Raw genomic sequence first — 27,895 nt, forward strand, 5'->3', positions numbered from 1 at the left:
CAGGTACCCGGGTAGGGTCGGGTAATAGGGTGGTGGGTACCTGGGTAGTAAATTTGGACTCGTCCCAGGCCTAGTGTGAAGTTTCATCTTTACTGGTTCTTCAGTTCCTGAGGACATAATGTTCACAGAGATAGGAAACATATTTTGAGAGAATTTAGGGGCATGGTTAGAGTGCTAAGGTTAAATAAAAGTCCAAATTTAACAAATAGCAGAAGAACAGAAGACATGTTTAGAGACAAACTACCGGTACCAACAGCAGATATACCAACTTATATGACATTTAGAAATTAACTGCTTGAGTAACTGCCATAAGAAGTGTCAGCTTTCAGTATGTTCGAAGTGCCATGGTTAAATCAAGGTCAAAATCTATAATATTGCAAATAAAAAATGGAACACACATGTTGAACCCCATTAACAACACATGTATGCAATAACAGCATGTGTAATAATAAAATATGTATGCAATAACAACATATGTATGCAATAACAACATATGTATGCAATAACAACATGTGTAATAACATATGTATGCAATAATAACACTTGTATGCAATAACAACACATGTATGCAATAACAACACATGTATGCAATAACAATATGTGTAATAACATATGTATGCAATAATAACACATGTATGCAATAACAACACATGTATGCAATAACAACATGTGTATGCAATAACAACACATGTATGCAATAACAATATGTGTAATAACATATGTATGCAATAATAACACATGTATGCAATAAGAACATGTGTAATAATAACATATGTATGCAATAATAACGTATGTATGCAATAACATGTGCATGCAATAACAACATTTGTATGCAATAACCATGACATTTTCTACATCAATGGTTGAGAAATGTCCACAAAGAGTTGTTCACCATGGCTGAGTTGCCTGGTTACATTTCACCTACTGTGTGCACACCTTGTGCTGAACCAGGATGTCAAAGGCTGGAATCACCAACATAATAAAATACTTTCCAGGTATAATTCCTTTCTCCACACTTCATGTTTGGAGTTGGCCAAAATAACCCCCCAAAAAGTCCTGCCCAGATACAGCTGGCTTAAAGAGTGTGGGTTCCATGTACAGCAGGCTTGAATGTTCATCCTTCAGGGGAAGATTGTATTTGATGGAAAGAATCTACCGGTAAGTCAATTAGCTGTTTATATTATTGTTGAAAGCATGTCACCCAAATGTTACACATTTGTATGAACCACTCAGAGAAGTTAAAGAAAACCCAAATCTTTCATATTACTGTGGTTAATCTGTCATCTAATGGCAAGAAAGATTAAATATTAGTAATATAAAAAAATTGGATATTCTATCATGATATAACATTTATACTAAGTTTTAACATAATAAATAGATCCACAGAAGCAGGATGTTAAGCAGAAGGGTTTTGTCGCTCATACCCGTGAAGTAGATCTCTCTCCCACAGCCCAGAGGGTTGTACCGACTCTCTGTGGCATCCACAGCTATAGTTGAGATATTGTTCATTGTTCATGTTTCTTGTAAATAAAATTGTAATTAGTCTCCTGTGACTCCGTCTCTCTGCTGCCTAATTCCCCCAAGAAAACCAGCATGCCATTTGGAAGGTTTTGTGACTCAGAACAGAACCATGATAATTCTCTAATTCTGTTGAGTAGTTGTGTTTCCAGGTTTACTACCAGATCTGAATAAGCTGGGTACAAGGTTATACAATTCTTCACCTCATATCTGGTGCAGCCCTTGAGGTAAACTCAACCTAGGGAACTTGTGACAAGAGTCTGTGAAAGTGTCTGTCAACACTTATCATATACTTTCCTTACACAACTAGTCACGGACACATAAACATCGGAAATATTAACACAGGGATTGACAGGAAAGGGATTTCATTGGTTGCTTTCCATAAATCAGGGAGATTACACTCATGAAGTGCTGAGATGGTGCTTTCGCCCCGCATCCATTTAAGAATCTTGTTAGGAATTCTATCAGGGCCGGGAGATTGATGGATAAAAAAATTCCTCTGCGACTTCTGATGTTGGTATATTTGTGTTATATTTGTGTTATATTTGTGTTATATTTGTGTTTTTTGTGTTTTTTGTGTTTTATGGCTTTAGTTACATGAATTCCTGTTATTGGCAGTGTTGTAATTCTGGCTTTGATTGCAACAAATAACTCACAGGCATCTTCCCCACATCATCTACAAACGCACCAGGACAACTGACAATATCAGGCTTCATCACGGATTCAATGTCGGCACATGGCCCACTGGAATGAAACAAGTCCTACTCTGAGACTAGTCAGTCAAAATAGGAAACATCAAATTAAGTATTGTTTTAGGAAATGACAAGTGAAGAGTTACCTCCTTCCCCTTTTGACCTACTCAAGGTTTTCCATCACTGAAACAAGTACAAAGACTTGGCAAAACAATAGCAGACTTGACGGCAAATAAACAGACTCAGCAGAAGGAAACCTGACTCGGAAGGAAGTAAACAGACATGGCAGAATGAAAACAGACTTGGTGGAAAGTAAACAGATCTGATGAAAGTAAACAGATGGTAGCAAAAACAAGTCTTGGTAACTAGCTTGTGTTTCTTGTGAAATCTGTTAACAGCAACAGTACTGTATGTGAATGTCAGCACATCTTGGTGCCCCAGAGCACCTGGCTAGTACAGAGATTGTACGACTGCTTCAAGCACAGCTGATCTTAGCACTTGGCAGTGATACCTGGCTACAAAGTTGTTTAAAGGGGACTTGGCTTAGACAAATTGACAGTGTATATATACTTTACCGATACTAATTACCGAAAATCCACAGAGACAATGTCTCCGTTTCACCCAGTTATTAGTGCCACGATCTGGACCATGAACACGGGCGTCAGGCCTCTCCAAACAGCCAGAGGGAGAAAGTATGGTTTTACGCTGCTTTTAGCAATATTCCAGCAATATCACGGCGGGGGACACCAGAAATGTGCTTTACACATTGTACCCATGTCGGGAATCAATCCCTGGTCTTCGGCGTGACGAGCAAACACTTTAACCACTGGGCTACCCCACCGCCCCTGAACAGCCAGAAGCATGTTGCTGGTGACACTCAAATGATGTAGTAATGATGACATTATTGCTTTTTGATTGTAATGAACTGCTCCAAAAGTATAAGTAACTATACCCATATTGGTAAATATTTATTTACAAAGGTAATATAGGATAAAGAAGTGGCCATAATTAAACAGGAAGTGTTTTTGCTGTTAATGTCTTCCATGATCACAGACTTGACTTATCTATGTAATGAACATTTTGTTTTCAAATCAGAAACTGAACATTCTTGTGTAAAACAAGGTTTGCTGGCGACAGATCCACTGCAAAATACAGGTCATAATCAATGGGAATGTTTGACAAAAATAGAGAAAAAATGTAAAAAGATTTCCTGATGATTACCAGAAGAGAAATCAGGCTACAAGTGAACAAATATAGATTTAAGTGTGATTAGCAATATTTTTCAAAGCAGATTTCCCATTTTCGAGCTGTCCTTGACTACAGAAGGAAATTACTGGTAGAGACAGTTTGATTACATTTTAACTGTTCTGTTCAATCACGCTGATTGGTTCTCTAAGTTCTGCTCTGCAAGCTACAATTGCCTAAAGCATTCAATCAAACATTTCGCAAGCGGCTTCCTTCAAGATGCATGCTAGTGTCTCGGAATGGAGATTGTGATCCTTTGTGGTCAAGTCGTGCACAGTCCCTCAATGACTGCAATGGTGGGAACATTATGTCGTTAATCTACGTATCTGCATCACAACCGCTCAGCGAGAAGGTAACCTGACGCAGTGCTAGGAACCATGTCCCAGACATGACACCCCCATTTGGTTAACGGCACACTTGCAAAAAAGTGCTGCCACAAATTGCTGCAAGATTGCTGATGTGTGTAAAACAATATTCAATCGCTCTTTTACTCCGGCAATAAAATGAGCAAGTTCTTTATGCAGAGACATCATGGAGGCAATTGAGTGTCCACGCCCACTACACGCCATCTCTTCCTTCAGCTCTCCCTACACATAATGAGTGTTGATAGTTGTTGCATGCAAAACTCATGTGAAGTCTGATGAAGACACTTTCCAGTTTGAAGAAAATGAGGTAAAATGGGTTTTAACGTCACGTCCAAGATTATTGCACTTACATAGCAACATGCATGCATATGTGTGTGTGTGGCTGCTTGTACTAGTCCGGACTAATGATGATTTTATAGTGCTAGCTCGCCAAGATACCATGCTGCAGCATACTTGCTTTGAGCCAACCAGTCCTTGTTTTAGCCCCTTTATGCCGAGTACCAGACAGGGTAACACAAAGTACCATCTTTTAACATCTTTTAGTATGACGCTCTCCGGGTGGACGCTCTACCACTAGACCACGGAGGCGGTCCCAGCTGGGGGAAAAGGGTGGCCCAGTGGTCTAACTTGCTGCCAGTATGCCAAGTTGTCCATTTGGTGTACCAGGACCCTAGGATCAGGGGTGCAAGTACTAGGTGTACCAGGAACCTAGGATCAGGGGTGCAAGTACTAGGTGTACCAGGAACCTAGGATCAGGAGTGCAAGTACTAGGTGTGCCAGTAACCTAGGATCGGGGGTGCAAGTACTAGGTGTACCAGTAACCTAGGATCGGTGGTGCAAGTACTAGGTGTGCCAGTAACCTAGGTTCAGGGGTGCAAGTACTAGGTGTACCAGTAACCTAGGATCGGGGGTGCAAGTACTAGGTGTACCAGTAACCTAGGATCGGGGGTGCAAGTACTAGGTGTGCCAGTAACCTAGGAGCGGGGGTGCAAGTACTAGGTGTGCCCGTAACCTAGGATCGGGGGTGCAAGTACTAGGTGTACCAGTAACCTAGGGTCGGGGGTGCAAGTACTAGGTGTACCAGTAACCTAGGATCGGGGGTGGAAGTACTAGGTGTACCAGTAACCTAGGATCGGGGATGCAAGTACTAGGTGAACCAGTAACCTAGGATCAGGGGTGCGAGTACTAGGTGTACCAGTAACCTAGGGTCGGGGGTGCAAGTACTAGGTGTGCCAGTAACCTAGGATCGGTGGTGCAAGTACTAGGTGTGCCAGTAACCTAGGATCGGGGGTGCAAGTACTACTAGGTGTGCCAGTAACCTAGGATCAGGGGTGCAAGTACTACTAGGTGTACCAGTAACCTAGGATCGGGGGTGCAAGTACTACTAGGTGTGCCAGTAACCTAGGATCAGGGGTGCAAGTACTAGGTGTACCAGTAACCTAGGATCGGGGGTGCAAGTACTAGGTGTGCCAGTAACCTAGGATCGGGGGTGCAAGTACTACTAGGTGTGCCAGTAACCTAGGATCAGGGGTGCAAGTACTACTAGGTGTACCAGTAACCTAGGATCGGGGGTGCAAGTACTACTAGGTGTGCCAGTAACCTAGGATCAGGGGTGCAAGTACTAGGTGTACCAGTAACCTAGGATCGGGGGTGCAAGTACTAGGTGTGCCAGTAACCTAGGATCGGGGGTGCAAGTACTACTAGGTGTGCCAGTAACCTAGGATCAGGGGTGCAAGTACTAGGTGTACCAGTAACCTAGGATCGGGGGTGCAAGTACTACTAGGTGTGCCAGTAACCTAGGATCAGGGGTGCAAGTACTAGGTGTACCAGTAACCTAGGATCAGGGGTGCAAGTACTAGGTGTGCCAGTAACCTAGGTTCGGGGGTGCAAGTACTAGGTGTGCCAGTAACCTAGGATCGGGGGTGCAAGTACTACTAGGTGTACCAGTAACCTAGGATCGGGGGTGCAAGTACTAGGTGTACCAGTAACCTAGGATCGGGGGTGCAAGTACTACTAGGTGTGCCAGTAACCTAGGATCAGGGGTGCAAGTACTAGGTGTACCAGTAACCTAGGATCTGGGGTGGAAGTACTAGGTGTACCAGTAACCTAGGATCGGGGATGCAAGTACTAGGTGTACCAGTAACTTAGGATCGGGGGTGCAAGTACTAGGTGTACCAGTAACCTAGGTTCGGGGCTGCAAGTACTAGGTGTACCAGTAACCTAGGATCGGGGGTGCAAGTACTAGGTGTACCAGTAACCTAGGATCGGGGCTGCAAGTACTAGGTGTGTCAGTAACCTAGGATCGGGGGTGCGAGTACTAGGTGTACCAGTAACCTAGGATCGGGGATGCAAGTACTAGGTGTACCAGTAACTTAGGATCGGGGGTGCAAGTACTACTAGGTGTACCAGTAACCTAGGATCGGGGGTGCGAGTACTAGGTGTACCAGTAACCTAGGATCGGGGGTGCAAGTACTAGGTGTACCAGTAACCTAGGTTCGGGGCTGCAAGTACTAGGTGTACCAGTAACCTAGGATCGGGGGTGCAAGTACTATGTGTACCAGTAACCTAGGATCGGGGCTGCAAGTACTAGGTGTGTCAGTAACCTAGGATCGGGGGTGCGAGTACTAGGTGTACCAGTAACCTAGGGTCGGGGGTGCGAGTACTAGGTGTACCAGTAACCTAGGATCGGGGGTGCAAGTAGTAGGTGTACCAGTAACCTAGGATCAGGGGTGCGAGTACTAGGTGTACCAGTAACCTAGGGTCGGGTGTGCAAGTACTAGGTGTGCCAGTACCTAGGATCGGGGGTGCGAGTACTAGGTGTACCAGTAACCTAGGGTCGGGGGTGCAAGTACTAGGTGTACCAGTAACCTAGGATTGGGGGTGCAAGTACTAGGTGTACCAGTAACCTAGGATCGGGGGTGCGAGTACTAGGTGTACCAGTAACCTAGGATCGGGGGTGCAAGTACTAGGTGTACCAGTAACCTAGGATCGGGGGTGCAAGTACTAGGTGTGCCAGTAACCTAGGATCGGGGGTGCAAGTACTAGGTGTACCAGTAACCTAGGATCGGGGATGCAAGTACTAGGTGTGCCAGTAACCTATGATCGGGGGTGCAAGTACTAGGTGTACCAGTAACCTAGGATCGGGGGTGCGAGTACTAGGTGTACCAGTAACCTAGGATCAGGGGTGCAAGTACTAGGTGTGCCATTAACCTAGGATCGGGGGTGCAAGCACTAGGTACTTGATTGTTTAAAGTGGCATAAAACCAAAGTTACTCACTCAAATTGTGTTCCTAAGCTGCTGAGTTTTTGCTTGTTGTAGACTCCAGATTTGTCTGTCAATATCACTGTATCACCCATCCACTCACCCACCCACCCATCCACTCACTCACTCACTCAACCATCCACTCACCCACCCACCCAAAACCCCTTCACTCACTCACTCAACCATCCACTCAAACACCCACCCACCCACTCACTTACTCACTCAACCACCCACTCAACCACCCAATCATCCACTCACTCACTCTCTGTGAAAGTAACATAAATACGAAAGCTCCAAATGCCGACATATTTATTCAGATTATAGAATATTCTATCCACCAGGAGGTTTAGCCATTCCCACCCACTGCCTCCATCCGACCAACACTTGCTGGCAAACACCGAAATCATCCAAGCTCATCAGTGTTCCTAAAGGTTCCATTGTCCTTATAACACATATCACACAGTGAGGAAAGTCCACGGTTCCACTTAACGTTCAGCCACACATTTGTTAAGTGCCTTTTAATGCAGCAATCAAGCACACCAGATAACACTGCGCATCACCACAGCATACAAATTGTTCATTACAAAGCAATAAATGAGCTATTTGTCCTTTAGAATTGAATGAAATAGATATTTCCATCTAATAAGCATGTAAAGCCTGGATGATTTCACTAAAATGCTGCTAAGGCATAATTAACCCACATTCCAGCTACATCCTTGCATGCAGCGAAGTAGCCACAGCTCGGACACAGGATAGGAAGTACAAGACACACTTAAATGTACTGACGATCAAAGATTGATCAAAATATGGATTTTGAGCATATTATTGTATTGTTTAAATAATTGCTGAAATAATGTCTTGCTGTCAAAACAAATCAATTACTTGTTCCTCCGAACACTTCCTTCCTTGTTGTAATCAGCTGGTATTCCATCAGCTGATGAGGCATTTCAGTAAAACACTGCCATCATCTTAATGATACCCTTGTGTTGTAGAGAACAATGTAGCATTCAACAGCATAAGGAGGATTATTGAAAATCAGCATATGTTTCCATGGAAACAACAAAAACAACCCAAATATCATCAATCCCAATCCATAAATCAGCTCTTGTTTCTATGGAAATAACTTATTTCTCCTAAACTAAAATATTTATGCATACAATCAGCTATTAGACATGTGGAGTATCTATAGACATATTGGGTTAGACTTATGTCAAATTGCAATTTCATTACAATCTGATCTGTTACTTCAACACACGGTGTCTGTGAAGACCTGAGGACGCCCCGGGGAGCATGAACATTCTAGTCAGACAATCCAAGTCAAGGTGTCCAAATTCTCAGTAAAAGTGAAGGAAGCATTCAGTCAGGCATATCTGATTTCTGCATCTTTGCTTTGGCTCATGTAGCCAAGGATGGTTGTTTAACATGCAGCCACTGGGCTGCTAGTTACAACATGAGGCAGTTCTGGAGGATCCTAACGGTTTACTGCTGGACTCAGATGAAGGGAGGAAGGCTGGAAATCCCAAACCTCCCTCCATAAGAGGTCATGCAGAATTCTAATACCGTAAACTACGCTTACAATGAACTCAAAGGGAGCAATAATTTTAGTTTGTAACAACCATAGTGGGTTATGAGCATATATACAACCAATGGCCAGGACTAAAAAATAAGATTGTTATATTGGTCAGTTTGTTATAAGCATGTTCGTTATAAACGTAGCTTATTGTACTTAATACAAAATAGTTTCGGCCAAAAGGAAATCCTTACAATGTATATGGGGTAGCACATGGTTGTAGCACATGGTTAAAGACCATGTGCTCGTCAATGTAACAAAAATGTGTGAACTGGCAAATCTTTAGCTGGAATAAATTAAATTATATTGTAATATATATTTTACTTTAATGATAACTGTGCTACTCTCTCTATAAGTATATTTGTTTCTAGAACAGTATGGAAAAAGGTCAGAATATTGGAATGATTATCTCCTCGAAAGAAGAGGCCTTCCTCTAGAAGAGTTTCTTTATGTGGCTCACTCAGAGTTGCACCACCACCTAGCTACACTCAGAGTTAGGGCAACCACCTAGCTACACTCAGAGTTAGGGCAACCACCTGGCTACACTCAGAGTTAGGGCAACCACCTGGCTACACTCAGAGTTAGGGCAACCACCTAGCTACACTTAGAGTTAGGGCAACCACCTGGCTACACTCAGAGTTAGGGCAACCACCTAGCTACACTCAGAGTTAGGGCAACCACCTAGCTACACTCAGAGTTAGGGCAACCACCTAGCTACACTCAGAGTTAGGGCAACCACCTAGCTACACTCAGAGTTAGGGCAACCACCTAGCTACACTCAGAGTTAGGGCAACCACCTGGCTACACTCAGAGTTAGGGCAACCACCTGGCTACACTCAGAGTTAGGGCAACCACCTAGCTACACTCAGAGTTAGGGCAACCACCTAGCTACACTCAGAGTTAGGGCAACCACCTAGCTACACTCAGAGTTAGGGCAACCACCTGGCTACACTTAGAGTTGCACCACCACCTGGCTACACTCAGAGTTAGGGCAACCACCTAGCTACACTCAGAGTTAGGGCAACCAACCAGCTACACTCAGAGTAAGGGCAACCACCTAGCTACACTCAGAGTTAGGGCAACCATCTAGCTACACTCAGAGTTAGGGCAACCACCTAGCTACACTCAGAGTTAGGGCAACCACCTAGCTACACTCAGAGTTAGGGCAACCACCTGGCTACACTCAGAGTTAGGGCAACCACCTAGCTACACTCAGAGTTAGGGCAACCACCTAGCTACACTCAGAGTTAGGGCAACCACCTGGCTACACTCAGAGTTAGGGCAACCACCTAGCTACACTCAGAGTTAGGGCAACCACCTGGCTACACTCAGAGTTAGGGCAACCACCTGGCTACACTCAGAGTTAGGGCAACCACCTGGCTACACTCAGAGTTAGGGCAACCACCTAGCTACACTCAGATTTAGGGCAACCACCTAGCTACACTCAGAGTTAGGGCAACCACTTGGCTACACTCAGAGTTAGGGCAACCACCTAGCTACACTCAGAGTTAGGGCAACCACCTAGCTACACTCAGATTTAGGGCAACCACCTGGCTACACTTAGAGTTGCACCACCACCTGGCTACACTCAGAGTTAGGGCCACCACCTAGCTACACTCAGAGTTAGGGCAACCACCTGGCTACACTCAGAGTTAGGGCAACCACCTAGCTACACTCAGAGTTAGGGCAACCACCTAGCTACACTCAGAGTTAGGGCAACCACCTAGCTACACTCAGAGTTAGGGCAACCACCTAGCTACACTCAGAGTAAGGGCAACCACCTAGCTACACTCAGAGTTAGGGCAACCACCTGGCTACACTCAGAGTAAGGGCAACCACCTAGCTACACTCAGAGTTAGGGCAACCACCTAGCTACACTCAGAGTAAGGGCAACCACCTAGCTACACTCAGAGTTAGGGCAATCACCTGGCTACACTCAGAGTAAGGGCAACCACCTAGCTACACTCAGAGTTAGGGCAACCACCTGGCTACACTCAGAGTAAGGGCAACCACCTAGCTACACTCAGAGTTAGGGCAACCACCTGGCTACACTCAGAGTTAGGGCAACCACCTAGCTACACTCAGAGTTAGGGCAACCACCTGGCTACACTCAGAGTTAGGGCAACCACCTAGCTACACTCAGAGTTAGGGCAACCACCTGGCTACACTCAGAGTAAGGGCAACCACCTAGCTACACTCAGAGTTAGGGCAACCACCTAGCTACACTCAGAGTTAGGGCAACCACCTGGCTACACTCAGAGTAAGGGCAACCACCTAGCTACACTCAGAGTTAGGGCAACCACCTGGCTACACTCAGAGTAAGGGCAACCACCTAGCTACACTCAGAGTTAGGGCAACCACCTGGCTACACTCAGAGTTAGGGCAACCACCTAGCTACACTCAGAGTTAGGGCAACCACCTGGCTACACTCAGAGTTAGGGCCACCACCTAGCTACACTCAGAGTTAGGGCCACCACCTAGCTACACTCAGAGTTAGGGCAACCACCTGGCTACACTCAGAGTTAGGGCAACCACCTAGCTACACTCAGAGTTAGGGCAACCACCTGGCTACACTCAGAGTTAGGGCAACCACCTAGCTACACTCAGAGTTAGGGCAACCACCTGGCTACACTCAGAGTTAGGGCAACCACTTGGCTACACTCAGAGTTAGGGCAACCACCTGGCTACACTCAGAGTTAGGGCAACCACCTGGCTACACTCAGGGTTAGGGCCACCACCTGGCTACACTCAGAGTTAGGGCAACCACCTGGCTACACTCAGAGTTAGGGCAACCACCTGGCTACACTCAGGGTTAGGGCCACCACCTGGCTACACTCAGAGTTAGGGCAACCACCTGGCTACACTCAGAGTTAGGGCAACCACCTGTCTACACTCAGGGTTAGGTGTTACATAATGCCCCCAGTAGTGGTACACACACCCACAAAATGCCCCCGATAGTGGTACACACACCCACACAATGCCCCAATAGTGGTACACACACCCACACAATGCCCCAATAGTGGTACACACACCCACACAATGCCCCAATAGTGGTACACACATCCACACAATGCTCCAATAGTGGTACACACACCCACACAATGCTCCAATAGTGGTACACACACTCACACAATGCTCCAATAGTGGTACACACACCTACACAATGCTCCAATAGTGGTACACACACCTACACAATGCTCCAATAGTGGTACACACACTCACACAATGCTTCAATAGTGGTACACACAACCACGCAATGCTCCAATAGTGGTACACACACTCACACAATGCTCCAATAGTCTCCCAAGTCTGTACAGTACCTCCCGCGGCACAGCAACAATGCTTCCCTGCCCTCACTGGGATCACAGCTCCTTGTTAAATCAGTAGACATCACAGAGGCAGCACTTGGATCTCAGATGACTCCGGTTGTGCTAGTCATCTATTTACTCAGCTGATCAGTCTCCTCAAGCTCCCATGGGTCCACCATTGAAATGAGCCTCCGATCATTAGCTGGGCTTTGCTTATGCCATGAAAATAGAATTGTAACTGCATAGCTGACCCGATGAGACCAGCACACATCTGTTGAAGCTCAATGGAGACCTTTAATGTAGTTGAGACCGCCTCCGTGGTCTCGTGGGAGAATGTCCGCCCAGAGAGCGGAATGTCCAGCGTTCTATCCCCGTCTGTGTCATACCAAAAGATGTTAAACGATGGTACTTGTTGTTATCCTGTATGGTGCTCGGCATTAAGGGGCTAAAACAAGGACTGGTCAACAGGAGTGGGGTATTTATGTCAAACTGCGGCATGGTATCTCAGTGAGCTAGCACTATAAAATCAGCATTTCTTACTAGTACAAGCAGATACACACACACATGCATGTCGCTATATAAGTGCAATAATCTTAAACACGATGATAAAATTCATTTCAACTCACCTAACGTAGTTGACTGTCAATTGGTCTCATGGTTGCTTTAAAACAGTATTTCAGTTACATCAACATCATCTGCTTCTTGGGAGAGGAAAGTGACGGTGGGGAAACTCACAGATGCCTTGAAATTTACAAGTGTTGGTTTAGTCCTTACATCTACCCATGGTAACCATGGTAACAATTGGGAAAAGAATCTGGAATTCAAACCCACTTCAAACTTGTGATCTGGGCAGCCAAGGGACACAACTCTTTTCAATGAGGTACAATACTGGTTTGTACACTGCAGACATTAAAATGGGACTGTGACACTGGCAACATATCTGACTGAAACTGGCAACAAATCTGACTGTGACACTGGCAACAAATCTGACTGTGACAACATCAACAACAAATCTGACTGACACCGGCAACAAATCTGACTTACAACATCGACAACAAATCTGACTGACACATCGACAACTAATCTGACTAACATCGACAACTAATCTGACTGTGACAACATCGACAACTAATCTGACTAACATCGACAACAAATCTGACTGACACATCGACAACTAATCTGACTAACATCGACAACAAATCTGACTGACACATCGACAACTAATCTGACTAACATCAACAACAAAAATTTGACTGACACATCGACAACAAATCTGACTAACATCGACAACAAATCCGACTGACACATCGACAACAAATCTGACTAACATCGACAACAAATCTGACTGACACATCGACAACTAATCTGACTAACATCGACAACAAATCTGACTGTCACATCAACAACTAATCTGACTGACAAAATCGACAACATCGACAACAAATCTGACTGTCTCATCAACAACTAATCTGACTCACATCGACAACTAATCTGACTAACATTGACAACAAATCTGGCTGACAACATTGACAACAAATCTGGCTGACAACATTGACAACAAATCTGACTGTCTCATCAACAACTAATCTGACTCACATCGACAACTAATCTGACTAACATTGACAACAAATCTGACTGACACATGACAATAACAAAACTGATCGCAGTTCAAAGTCTGAACCACAAAAATTGAACCACTGGCTAGTTGTAGAGTCGGAAAATACCTCCTCAAAAACATAAAAACATGAAATATCAATCTTGGTGTCTTAAAGAAATCGTAATCCCTTGATAGTGTTAACCATCCATGTAAAATGGAAATCCATTTGTGTTGATGGGTTTGGTTGAGAACTTCAAATTGTTTTAATTTTTTCTGTCAAATCCTCAGTGACATGCCCATTTGACGTCAATCACAATGCCAAGAACAAATTCTAAATTTCTAATATCATTCCAACAACGCATCAACTCCCTTGGCCTTTCGGTTTCAGAAAATATTTTCAACAATTTGTTCAAGAAAAAACATAACCCTTTGAATTGTAACTTAGATTATTCCTTTCCTTTGACTCTGTGATACACACCAGAGAAAAACAGAACATGTGCTGTTTCCTGACAGAAAATCTTTTTCGGTAATTAAGGACAACAATCATGACATGGTATTTATGATTGGTAGACATTTCATTGTGTGTATTTATGACAAAATCGGTACATGACCTCGGCATGGCGCTGTAGGAGTTGCTGGTCAGGTGTTGCTAATACTGACCATGATGACCCCAACATCACCTCCTGTGACAAGAACGTCGACAGCGCACACAGCCGCAACATGCCCGGATAAACGCCTCAACCCTCCGCCTCATGCCTCCCACCCCCCATGACAGGGCTACACTGGTTGGCTTTGCCATTCTTAGTGCCAGTTTCTGGCTGCTGATGGTCCAGATTCTGTATCATGCCGGGATTAACGCTTCCCGCCTCCAGTGATATAGGGTTGCGTTCCTGGAAGTCTTTGCCATTCTCAGTGCCAGGTTCTGAAGATTGGCTACTGATGGTCAAGCTTCTGTATCTTGTGCCCCATGCCAGTCTGACAGCTGCTGACATCCCACCAGTGGGTTGTCCTCCATGTCCTCAAGTTCCAGCCACGTCTCGCCAAACAACACGTCAAAGTGTTCCAGCAACAACAAACTGACGGCATTTGATATGTGACCCCACCTTGACCTCAAAGTTGCTGTTTTGGGTCGATTTCTCCAATGCCCAGGATAACAGCTGTCTGTGGGGCATCCAGTTCTCCTTCAAACAGATGCTTCTCACAAAGGGTTGGCACCTAACCATGCAAAACAGGACACCATCCTTGTGAATGCTGAAGTCACGTGAGGCAGTCCATACATCACATAGTCCTTTACTTCACAAGTTTCTGGGGTTTTGTGCCAATCTGCTTATTAGTGAAAGGTTTGTTACCAAGTTCATGACCTTCCACCCATGAAGATCCGGGTTAGAATTGTTCTTACCTATACTTGTCATAAGAGATGACTAACGATCAGGTGGTCAGGCTCGCTGACTTGGTTGATTCATGTCATCGTATCCCAATTGTGTGGATCGATGCTCATGATATCAATCACTGGATTGTCTAGTATCAATTATTTAGAGAACGCTGTCATATAGCTGGAATATAGCAGAGTGCAGTATTAAACAACAAAGAAACAAACAAACAGCTTTCTAGCACCTTTTAATCTGAGCCATGTTGAACAAGAGTTAAGACAACATTTCAGAATGGTTTCAAACTGTGCCTGGATAGTGTTAATAGTGCCACTAATAAGGAAAGCCGGTATCACTATCAAAAGTGGAGAAATACATGTATTGAGTGAGTTGGTTTAACATCACTTTGAACAGTATTCTGAATCACTTCCAATTCACAGCATCAGCTTACTGTGGGAGGAAAGCCCGAAGTGATGCTGATCTCAGACGTTTACAACTTCTGTGAAACCAACAACCCACAAGGTACACAACTGCACAGCCAATTGCTGCATCTTGGACGACTGGGCCACCTGTGTTCCCTGCAATACATGTAGACCTGAAACTACTGTGAGACTTCCCAAGCCTGTAGACCTGAAACTATTGTGAGACTTCCCAAGCCTGTAGACCTGAAACTATTGTGAGACTTCCCAAGCCTGTAGACCTGAAACTACTGTGAGACTTCCCAAGCCTGTAGACCTGAAACTATTGTGAGACTTCCCAAGACTGTAGACCTGAAACTACTGTGAGACTTCCCAAGCCTGTAGACCTGAAACTATTGTGAGACTTCCCAAGCCTGTAGACCTGAAACTATTGGGAGACTTCCAAAGCCTATAGACCTGAAACTACTGTGAGACTTCCCAAGCCTTGAGACTTCCCAAGCCTGTAGACCTGAAACTATTGTGAGACTTCCAAAGCCTGTAGACCTGAAACTATTGGGAGACTTTCCAAGCCTGTAGACCTGAAACTACTGTGAGACTTCCCAAGCCTGTAGACCTGAAACTATTGTGAGACTTCCCAAGCCTGTAGACCTGAAACTACTGTGAGACTTCCCAAGCCTGTAGACCTGAAACTACTGTGAGACTGCCCAAGGCTGTAGACCTGAAACTACTGTGAGACTCCCAAGCCTGTAGACCTGAAACTATTGTGAGACTTCCCAAGCCTGTAGACCTGAAACTACTGTGAGACTTCCCAAGCCTGTAGACCTGAAACTACTGTGAGACTTCCCAAGCATGTAGACCTGAAACTATTGGGAGACTTCCCAAGCCTGTAGACCTGAAACTACTGTGAGACTTCCCAAGCCTTGAGACTTCCCAAGCCTGTAGACCTGAAACTATTGTGAGACTTCCAAAGCCTGTAGACCTGAAACTATTGGGAGACTTTCCAAGCCTGTAGACCTGAAACTACTGTGAGACTTCCCAAGCCTGTAGACCTGAAACTATTGTGAGACTTCCCAAGCCTGTAGACCTGAAACTACTGTGAGACTTCCCAAGCCTGTAGACCTGAAACTACTGTGAGACTGCCCAAGGCTGTAGACCTGAAACTACTGTGAGACTCCCAAGCCTGTAGACCTGAAACTATTGTGAGACTTCCCAAGCCTGTAGACCTGAAACTACTGTGAGACTTCCCAAGCCTGTAGACCTGAAACTACTGTGAGACTTCCCAAGCATGTAGACCTGAAACTATTGGGAGACTTCCCAAGCCTGTAGACCTGAAACTATTGTGAGACTTCCCAAGCCTGTAGACCTGAAACTACTGTGAGACTTCCCAAGCCTGTAGACCTCAAACTATTGTGAGACTTCCCAAGCCTGTAGACCTGAAACTACTGTGAGACTTCCCAAGCCTGTAGACCTGAAACTACTGTGAGACTTCCCAAGCCTGTAGACCTGTAACTAATGTGAGACCTCCCAAGCCTGTAGACCTGAAACTATTGTGAGACTTCCCAAGCCTGTAGACCTGAAACTATTGTGAGACTTCCCAAGCCTGTAGACCTGAAACTATTGTGAGACTTCCCAAACCTGTAGACCTGAAACTGCTGTGAGACTTCCCAAACTTGTAGACCTGAAACTACTGTGAGACTTCCCAAGCCTGTAGACCTGAAACTACTGTGAGACTTCCCAAACCTGTAGACCTGAAACTACTGTGAGACTTCCCAAACCTGTAGACCTGAAACTACTGTGAGACTTCCCAAGCCTGTGGACCTGAAACTACTGTGAGACTTCCCAAGCCTGTAGACCTGAAACTATTGTGAGACTTCCCAAGCCTGTTGACCTGAAACTATTGGGAGACTTCCCAAGCCTGTAGACCTGAAACTATTGGGAGACTTCCCAAGCCTGTAGACCTGAAACTATTGTGAGACTTCCCAAGCCTGTAGACCTGAAACTATTGTGAGACTTCCCAAGCCTGTAGACCTGAAACTATTGTGAGACTTCCCAAGCCTGTAGACCTGAAACTACTGTCAGACTTCCCAAGCCTGTAGACCTGAAACTACTGTGAGACTTCCCAAACCTGTAGACCTGAAACTACTGTGAGACTTCCCAAACCTGTTGACCTGAAACTACTGTGAGACTTCCCAAGCATGGGCTATTTCTAACTGTAAAGACTATTTATGTGATACAAACATTGTACTTTCAAAAAAAATTGTTTCCATTTTAGGAGTCATCAGGTCAGAAAAGAACTTATTCTAAAACAAACTGTGTAAGACGTATTTGAAAACAAGAATCAAACATGTTGTCCGCATCCCCCGGGGAAAGGAATGGATCCCCACGTGAGCAAGTGGCACTCCTCAAGTCAAAAACTGGTTTAAAGACATGTTAAGCATGAACAGATAGCTTGAACAGACAGCTTGCTTCACAGAGAAAACAAAAGTATGACATGGCACCTGCAAAACAAGGCCAATCGGACTCACTTGAGTTAAGGTCAGATTGGCGTGATATCTTGGAGCGATGGGACATACATTCGAAACATTCATTTCGTAGTTGTCTACAACAGAGCTAAACTATTGATAGGTTTGATAGCAATAGACTTTGAAAATCATATTTAGTTTATCTTGTCACATTTACGTTTCTTCATCTTTTAAGGAAGAGAGTCACATATAGTTCCCTATATTTTGTATCAAAATAACTTCATCAATTCAAGAGATTCACATTTAATTAACGACATACCACAGTAAGGAGTGAGTAAGTTGGGTTTAACACTGCTTTTAAAATTATTCCAGTTATATCACGGTGTGTCAGCTTAATGTGGGAGGAAAGCCCAAAGTGATGCAAGTCTTAGACGCTTACAACCTTAGTGAAACCCACGAGCACAGGTATGGTGCTGACAAACCTAGAAACATAATCGAGGCAGACTGGGATTCGAACCCACAAGCATAGGTTTCTGGCATGCCCAAGGGACACAACTCTGCACAGCAAATTGCGGCACCTTAGACAACTGGGCCACCCGTGTCCCCCTTTTAGTTAATTGTTTATATTCCATTGCGAACCAAATACAGTAATAAATATTGAGCAACACTTTGATGTGGATCTCCTGATCTTAATGGTTGGCCTTCCAGCAGCTTCATCAAGCTGCACAAATACTGTTAAATGTTGGCCAGATTGTGAATCTCATCTTTCAGCCTGCCATGGAGCAACTTGCAATCTGTGAGCATCTAGCAATCGGTTATTTAGAGGATAAACACCAGTCACACAAGGAACATTTAATCACACGAGTGTCACAGCCAGACATATCCGAACTCACTTGGCAGCCACGCCATACTAAATCTGTCCTCCACAAGTGGAAACTATTTCAAATCCTTACTTATGCCACATAGGCTTCAGCTTAACCTTCTGGGAAACAAACGTGATGAGATGTGGTGGTACATTCTGCTGCCTTAGTGTTGTTCACGGAGTTGTTCTGCAGGCTATTAGGGGTAAATGCCCTGTAAGTCATAAGTCCCAGCTGATCCAGACCATGTTGCTGATGTTGCTGATGTTGCTGGATGATGACACTCAGATAGGCATCCAAATAGATTGCACTCAATGAATTAACTTGGTTGAGAATCCGACTGCATAGCTCAACCACCAGAATTTTCACAATAGATAGCGATGCTGTTCTTAGGCCTTTTAACACTTCATGGTTAACTGATTTATCCTAAGCAAGAAAACAGCGTTATTACTATCGCCCGCCATGGGGCACATTAGAATTTTGTTTGTTCATATAGTAGAGAATATAAACTAAAGAAAAAGATTCCTATAAAGTCTTAAGAAAAGATAGGCACTCGGGTAGCTTTATTTAAGTAAATGTGAAATTACTATACACAGAAGGTCTCTTCTCTGAAAAAAATAATTTAGTCTTTATAAGTATCTCTTAGGTAAGCTATCTTCAGTAGTTTCTGAGAAAACTTGTCCTCATTGCAGACACAATGCACTTTGTAAAATAACATGGATACAGGGCCAGAACTGTGTTTGCTCAAAATCGAAACATGTAGCAAGGGAAGGAACTCTGGAAAAATATAATTTATGGCACAAATTCGACTCATTCTTGATAAGCATCTCTTAGATAAGCATGCAAACTTTCATTCATAAAACTTCATTAGTTTCTGAGGAAACTTGTCCCCATTGCAGACACTATGCACTAAGTTGCAAAGCACGGAGCAAGGGCCATAACTCTTACAGCAGACTTACAGCACCAATTTTTTAACCCTGTCTTGACAAGCATCTCTTAGATAAGCATGCAAACTTTCATTCATGTAATTTTAGTAGTTTCTTAAAAAACCTGTCCCCATTTCACACAGTATGCACTATGCTGAAAAGCACGGAGAAAGGGCCATAACTCTGTAAGAAAAGAATTTAAGACACCAATTTTCGAACCCATTTAAGATCATGATGAGTAACATGAGTGTGTAAAATTTCATTTCTCTAACTTGCTTAGATTTGGGAAACTGTGTCTCCTTTGAGAGCAGACGAACGGACAGGCAGACAGCTGGATGCACTGTTCCTATATTCCCCACACCACTTCATGGCGGAGATAATAAAAGCTACGTAACCTTTCCAGAATCATAAGAAATGTGATACACAACCATAGGGTTAGTGATTCTAGTGATACTAAAAGTGTCAACTCTTTGATGCACATAATGCTTGATAAAGATTCTGGTATCTGCAGGCACTTCGCAACATGGCTGTAAAACAAGGGAGGCCTAAAAATGGCTCTGTGAATAATAATGTCTAAAGAAATGGCTCATCTGCACTATTCTACCTCCACATAAAGACACACATCAACGACTATTACTGTCACTACTAACTGTCACTAGCTGTCTAAGGAGTAACATACGGCTCAATGTACTTCAAATAATCCGAATCAATAAATCCACGCTTCATCGTCACTAATAGTTGTCACACAACACAGGGTGAGTGAGTGGTTGAGTGGTTGAGTGAGTGGTTGAGTGAGTGAGTGAGTGAGTGAGTGAGTGAGTGAGTGAGTGAGTGAACGAGTGAGTGAGTGAGTGAGTGAGTGAGTGAGTGAGTGAGTGAGTGAGTGAGTGAGTGGTTAGTGTTACCAGAACTTGAATAAGCTTCCCATCAGTTTATTGTGTGGGACATTGTGTAGTGAGTGAGTGAGTGGTTATTGTTACCAGAACTTGAATGAGCTTCCCATCAGTTTATTGTGTGGGACATTGTGTAGTGAGTGAGTGAGTGGTTAGTGTTACCAGAACTTGAATAAGCTTCCCATCAGTTTATTGTGTGGGACATTGTGTAGTGAGTGAGTGAGTGGTTATTGTTACCAGAACTTGAATGAGCTTCCCATCAGTTTATTGTGTGGGACATTGTGTAGTGAGTGAGTGAGTGGTTAGTGTTACCAGAACTTGAATAAGCTTCCCATCAGTTTATTGTGTGGGACATTGTGTAGTGAGTGAGTGAGTGGTTATTGTTACCAGAACTTGAATGAGCTTCCCATCAGTTTATTGTGTGGGACATTGTGTAGTGAGTGAGTGAGTGGTTAGTGTTACCAGAACTTGAATAAGCTTCCCATCAGTTTATTGTGTGGGACATTGTGTAGTGAGTGAGTGAGTGGTTAGTGTTACCAGAACTTGAATAAGCTTCCCATCAGTTTATTGTGGGGGACATTGTGTAGTGAGTGAGTGAGTGGTTATTGTTACCAGAACTTGAATGAGCTTCCCATCAGTTTATTGTGGGGGACATTGTGTAGTGAGTGAGTGAGTGGTTATTGTTACCAGAACTTGAATGAGCTTCCCATCAGTTTATTGTGTGGGACATTGTGTAGTGAGTGAGTGAGTGGTTATTGTTACCAGAACTTGAATGAGCTTCCCATCAGTTTATTGTGTGGGACATTGTGTAGTGAGTGAGTGAGTGGTTATTGTTACCAGAACTTGAATGAGCTTCCCATCAGTTTATTGTGTGGGACATTGTGTAGTGAGTGAGTGAGTGGTTATTGTTACCAGAACTTGAATGAGCTTCCCATCAGTTTATTGTGGGGGACATTGTGTAGTGAGTGAGTGAGTGGTTATTGTTACCAGAACTTGAATGAGCTTCCCATCAGTTTATTGTGTGGGACATTGTGTAGTGAGTGAGTGAGTGGTTATTGTTACCAGAACTTGAATGAGCTTCCCATCAGTTTATTGTGGGGGACATTGTGTAGTGAGTGAGTGAGCGGTTATTGTTACCAGAACTTGAATGAGCTTCCCATCAGTTTATTGTGTGGGACATTGTGTAGTGAGTGAGTGAGCGGTTATTGTTACCAGAACTTGAATGAGCTTCCCATCAGTTTATTGTGGGGGACATTGTGTAGTGAGTGAGTGAGTGGTTATTGTTACCAGAACTTGAATGAGCTTCCCATCAGTTTATTGTGTGGGACATTGTGTAGTGAGTGAGTGAGTGGTTATTGTTACCAGAACTTGAATGAGCTTCCCATCAGTTTATTGTGGGGGACATTGTGTAGTGAGTGAGTGAGTGGTAATTGTTACCAGAACTTGAATGAGCTTCCCATCAGTTTATTGTGTGGGACATTGTGTAGTGAGTGAGTGAGTGGTTAGTGTTACCAGAACGTGAATAAGCTTCCCATCAGTTTATTGTGTGGGACATTATGTAGTGAGTGAGTGAGTGGTTATTGTTACCAGAACTTGAATGAGCTTCCCATCAGTTTATTGTGTGGGACATTGTGTAGTGAGTGAGTGAGTGGTTAGTGTTACCAGAACTTGAATAAGCTTCCCATCAGTTTATTGTGTGGGACATTGTGTAGTGAGTGAGTGAGTGGTTATTGTTACCAGAACTTGAATGAGCTTCCCATCAGTTTATTGTGGGGGACATTGTGTAGTGAGTGAGTGAGCGGTTATTGTTACCAGAACTTGAATGAGCTTCCCATCAGTTTATTGTGTGGGACATTGTGTAGTGAGTGAGTGAGTGGTTATTGTTACCAGAACTTGAATGAGCTTCCCATCAGTTTATTGTGTGGGACATTGTGTAGTGAGTGAGTGAGCGGTTATTGTTACCAGAACTTGAATGAGCTTCCCATCAGTTTATTGTGTGGGACATTGTGTAGTGAGTGAGTGAGTGGTTATTGTTACCAGAACTTGAATGAGCTTCCCATCAGTTTATTGTGTGGGACATTGTGTAGTGAGTGAGTGAGTGGTTATTGTTACCAGAACTTGAATGAGCTTCCCATCAGTTTATTGTGGGGGACATTGTGTAGTGAGTGAGTGAGTGGTAATTGTTACCAGAACTTGAATGAGCTTCCCATCAGTTTATTGTGTGGGACATTGTGTAGTGAGTGAGTGAGTGGTTAGTGTTACCAGAACGTGAATAAGCTTCCCATCAGTTTATTGTGTGGGACATTATGTAGTGAGTGAGTGAGTGGTTATTGTTACCAGAACTTGAATGAGCTTCCCATCAGTTTATTGTGTGGGACATTGTGTAGTGAGTGAGTGAGTGGTTAGTGTTACCAGAACTTGAATAAGCTTCCCATCAGTTTATTGTGTGGGACATTGTGTAGTGAGTGAGTGAGTGGTTATTGTTACCAGAACTTGAATGAGCTTCCCATCAGTTTATTGTGGGGGACATTGTGTAGTGAGTGAGTGAGCGGTTATTGTTACCAGAACTTGAATGAGCTTCCCATCAGTTTATTGTGTGGGACATTGTGTAGTGAGTGAGTGAGTGGTTATTGTTACCAGAACTTGAATGAGCTTCCCATCAGTTTATTGTGTGGGACATTGTGTAGTGAGTGAGTGAGCGGTTATTGTTACCAGAACTTGAATGAGCTTCCCATCAGTTTATTGTGTGGGACATTGTGTAGTGAGTGAGTGAGTGGTTATTGTTACCAGAACTTGAATGAGCTTCCCATCAGTTTATTGTGTGGGACATTGTGTAGTGAGTGAGTGAGTGGTTATTGTTACCAGAACTTGAATGAGCTTCCCATCAGTTTATTGTGGGGGACATTGTGTAGTGAGTGAGTGAGTGGTAATTGTTACCAGAACTTGAATGAGCTTCCCATCAGTTTATTGTGTGGGACATTGTGTAGTGAGTGAGTGAGTGGTTAGTGTTACCAGAACGTGAATAAGCTTCCCATCAGTTTATTGTGTGGGACATTATGTAGTGAGTGAGTGAGTGCTTATTGTTACCAGAACTTGAATGAGCTTCCCATCAGTTTATTGTGTGGGACATTGTGTAGTGAGTGAGTGAGTGGTTAGTGTTACCAGAACTTGAATAAGCTTCCCATCAGTTTATTGTGTGGGACATTGTGTAGTGAGTGAGTGAGTGGTTATTGTTACCAGAACTTGAATGAGCTTCCCATCAGTTTATTGTGGGGGACATTGTGTAGTGAGTGAGTGAGTGGTTATTGTTACCAGAACTTGAATGAGCTTCCCATCAGTTTATTGTGTGGGACATTGTGTAGTGAGTGAGTGAGTGGTTATTGTTACCAGAACTTGAATGAGCTTCCCATCAGTTTATTGTGGGGGACATTGTGTAGTGAGTGAGTGAGCGGTTATTGTAACCAGAACTTGAATGAGCTTCCCATCAGTTTATTGTGTGGGACATTGTGTAGTGAGTGAGTGAGCGGTTATTGTTACCAGAACTTGAATGAGCTTCCCATCAGTTTATTGTGGGGGACATTGTGTAGTGAGTGAGTGAGTGGTTATTGTTACCAGAACTTGAATGAGCTTCCCATCAGTTTTTGTGTGGGACATTGTGTAGTGAGTGAGTGAGTGGTTATTGTTACCAGAACTTGAATGAGCTTCCCATCAGTTTATTGTGGGGGACATTGTGTAGTGAGTGAGTGAGTGGTTATTGTTACCAGAACTTGAATGAGCTTCCCATCAGTTTATTGTGTGGGACATTGTGTAGTGAGTGAGTGAGTGGTTATTGTTACCAGAACTTGAATGAGCTTCCCATCAGTTTATTGTGGGGGACATTGTGTAGTGAGTGAGTGAGTGGTTATTGTTACCAGAACTTGAATGAGCTTCCCATCAGTTTATTGTGGGGGACATTGTGTAGTGAGTGAGTGAGTGGTTATTGTTACCAGAACTTGAATGAGCTTCCCATCAGTTTATTGTGGGGGACATTGTGTAGTGAGTGAGTGAGTGGTTATTGTTACCAGAACTTGAATGAGCTTCCCATCAGTTTATTGTGTGGGACATTGTGTAGTGAGTGAGTGAGTGGTTATTGTTACCAGAACTTGAATGAGCTTCCCATCAGTTTATTGTGTGGGACATTGTGTAGTGAGTGAGTGAGTGAGTGGTTAATGTTACCAGAACTTGAATGAGCTTCCCATCAGTTTATTGTGGGGGACATTGTGTAGTGAGTGAGTGAGTGGTTAATGTTACCAGAACTTGAATGAGCTTCCCATCAGTTTATTGTGGGGGACATTGTGTAGTGAGTGAGTGAGTGGTTATTGTTACCAGAACTTGAATGAGCTTCCCATCAGTTTATTGTGTGGGACATTGTGTAGTGAGTGAGTGAGTGGTTATTGTTACCAGAACTTGAATGAGCTTCCCATCAGTTTATTGTGGGGGACATTGTGTAGTGAGTGAGTGAGTGGTTATTGTTACCAGAACTTGAATGAGCTTCCCATCAGTTTATTGTGGGGGACATTGTGTAGTGAGTGAGTGAGTGGTTATTGTTACCAGAACTTGAATGAGCTTCCCATCAGTTTATTGTGGGGGACATTGTGTAGTGAGTGAGTGAGTGGTTATTGTTACCAGAACTTGAATGAGCTTCCCATCAGTTTATTGTGGGGGACATTGTGTAGTGAGTGAGTGAGTGGTTATTGTTACCAGAACTTGAATGAGCTTCCCATCAGTTTATTGTGTGGGACATTGTGTAGTGAGTGAGTGAGTGGTTATTGTTACCAGAACTTGAATGAGCTTCCCATCAGTTTATTGTGTGGGACATTGTGTAGTGAGTGAGTGAGTGGTTATTGTTACCAGAACTTGAATGAGCTTCCCATCAGTTTATTGTGTGGGACATTGTGTAGTGAGTGAGTGAGTGGTTATTGTTACCAGAACTTGAATGAGCTTCCCATCAGTTTATTGTGGGGGACATTGTGTAGTGAGTGAGTGAGTGGTTATTGTTACCAGAACTTGAATGAGCTTCCCATCAGTTTATTGTGTGGGACATTGTGTAGTGAGTGAGTGAGTGGTTATTGTTACCAGAACTTGAATGAGCTTCCCATCAGTTTATTGTGTGGGACATTGTGTAGTGAGTGAGTGAGTGGTTATTGTTACCAGAACTTGAATGAGCTTCCCATCAGTTTATTGTGGGGGACATTGTGTAGTGAGTGAGTGAGTGGTTATTGTTACCAGAACTTGAATGAGCTTCCCATCAGTTTATTGTGGGGGACATTGTGTAGTGAGTGAGTGAGTGGTTATTGTTACCAGAACTTGAATGAGCTTCCCATCAGTTTATTGTGTGGGACATTGTGTAGTGAGTGAGTGAGTGGTTATTGTTACCAGAACTTGAATGAGCTTCCCATCAGTTTATTGTGGGGGACATTGTGTAGTGAGTGAGTGAGTGGTTATTGTTACCAGAACTTGAATGAGCTTCCCATCAGTTTATTGTGGGGGACATTGTGTAGTGAGTGAGTGAGTGGTTATTGTTACCAGAACTTGAATGAGCTTCCCATCAGTTTATTGTGGGGGACATTGTGTAGTGAGTGAGTGAGTGGTTATTGTTACCAGAACTTGAATGAGCTTCCCATCAGTTTATTGTGTGGGACATTGTGTAGTGAGTGAGTGAGTGGTTATTGTTACCAGAACTTGAATGAGCTTCCCATCAGTTTATTGTGTGGGACATTGTGTAGTGAGTGAGTGAGTGGTTATTGTTACCAGAACTTGAATGAGCTTCCCATCAGTTTATTGTGTGGGACATTGTGTAGTGAGTGAGTGAGTGGTTATTGTTACCAGAACTTGAATGAGCTTCCCATCAGTTTATTGTGTGGGACATTGTGTAGTGAGTGAGTGAGTGGTTATTGTTACCAGAACTTGAATGAGCTTCCCATCAGTTTATTGTGTGGGACATTGTGTAGTGAGTGAGTGAGTGGTTATTGTTACCAGAACTTGAATGAGCTTCCCATCAGTTTATTGTGTGGGACATTGTGTAGTGAGTGAGTGAGTGGTTATTGTTACCAGAACTTGAATGAGCTTCCCATCAGTTTATTGTTGGGTTTATTGAAGGACACCCATTCGTGAAACCAGACAAACAACCTGATTCAGTGAGTGAGTGAGTTTGGTTTTACGCCACTTTTAGCAATATTTCAGCAATATCACGGCGGGGGACACCAGAAATCAACCTGATTCAGAGCCATGCAAAATATAAATAATATTTGTGACTTTGAGTCTTTTGGGAGGGCATGAAAAATGTATTTTGACAGGTTGCAAAAAATAAAATCGTGGAACCATCATTTTTTAGCCAAGCCTGCATATTTATGATGGATTCCAGCAACTGCAGGAAGGGAATGTTTCCCTGTACACTGCAAATTCACACCAAAACATGGAATCAATATGCATGTGTGACATCTGTTTGTGGCAGTATCAGGCCACTGCGCTGTTCTGCATGAATGAACACACAGATTCAGACATAACAATACCAACTCCTACCTGACAAACGACACAACAGCCGAGTACTTGCACAAAGATGTCATTTCAACAGACTTGGCTTTGAACACATAAAACTTCACATTCCGCAAACATCTTTAACAACAAACACACTGTGAACAAATTTTTCCGAAGGATCAATTGTCTAAACTTAAGACTAGAGGACATATCAATGCATATTTGTCAAATATGGTCCGATCTGTACTTTTGAAGACACTCAAGAAAGTTTAGTATACAAGTACTAACTTACCTGGATCGACTGCCACTTTGGTGAGTGGCAAGGTGATCGGCATTCTTGTAGCCCTCTAGTGGAGACAAGTTGAAACTAACACCAAATTCAAGGGGAGACTACCTGCCATCAGCTTGGTCCTGTAAGGAGGTAATACATTTGAGTTACAGAGATAACAAGGTATCCGGCAAACCTGACGTGACAAAATCTGACAGATACAAAAACATTTAAATCTCCAATAACCGTAGGTGGAGAAGTTCATGATGCATATTGACAAACAAACGTCATGAAACTCCCAAAACATGTATCTGTCGAATCAATATTTATCTAAAACACATTAACATCAGCTGTCGTGGCAACGTGGCAGAAACCTGAGTGATTCAGGTCATGCTCGCTGGGACTTGAGCAGTCTGTACACTCGGACAAACATCACTATTAGCAGCTTACACGAGCTTACACCTCCGTGAGCATTTTCCAGTACATTTGCTTAAATAAATACATTTCCGGTTGACTTGCACCATAACGATGTAACCTGTCAGCCAGAGGTCGATCACAATAACCAGTATCAATATGGAGCACACAGCAATGATATCGCTGGCTTTTAAGCAAAATGGATAAAAAGTG

General features: G+C 43.5%; 1 protein-coding gene across 4 annotated transcripts in view; it reads right to left on the minus strand.

Moving 5' to 3' along the window:
* Positions 1 to 27,895, minus strand: part of LOC124136799 (MAGUK p55 subfamily member 7-like) — a 113,195-nt gene that overhangs the window by 38,426 nt on the left and 46,874 nt on the right. For all 4 annotated transcript variants that reach the window (XM_048380515.1, XM_048380514.1, XM_048380513.1 and 1 more), the window contains exon 2: positions 27,293 to 27,411. In XM_048380515.1, coding sequence (XP_048236472.1) covers positions 27,293 to 27,335 — 43 coding nt within the window. In that variant the 5' untranslated portion in view covers positions 27,336 to 27,411. The remainder of the gene's footprint in view (positions 1 to 27,292; positions 27,412 to 27,895) is intronic.

This window comes from Haliotis rufescens, unplaced genomic scaffold (genome assembly GCF_023055435.1).
Source record: "Haliotis rufescens isolate VD_foot unplaced genomic scaffold, xgHalRufe1.0.p SCAF_31, whole genome shotgun sequence".
Classification (NCBI taxonomy): domain Eukaryota; kingdom Metazoa; phylum Mollusca; class Gastropoda; order Lepetellida; family Haliotidae; genus Haliotis; species Haliotis rufescens.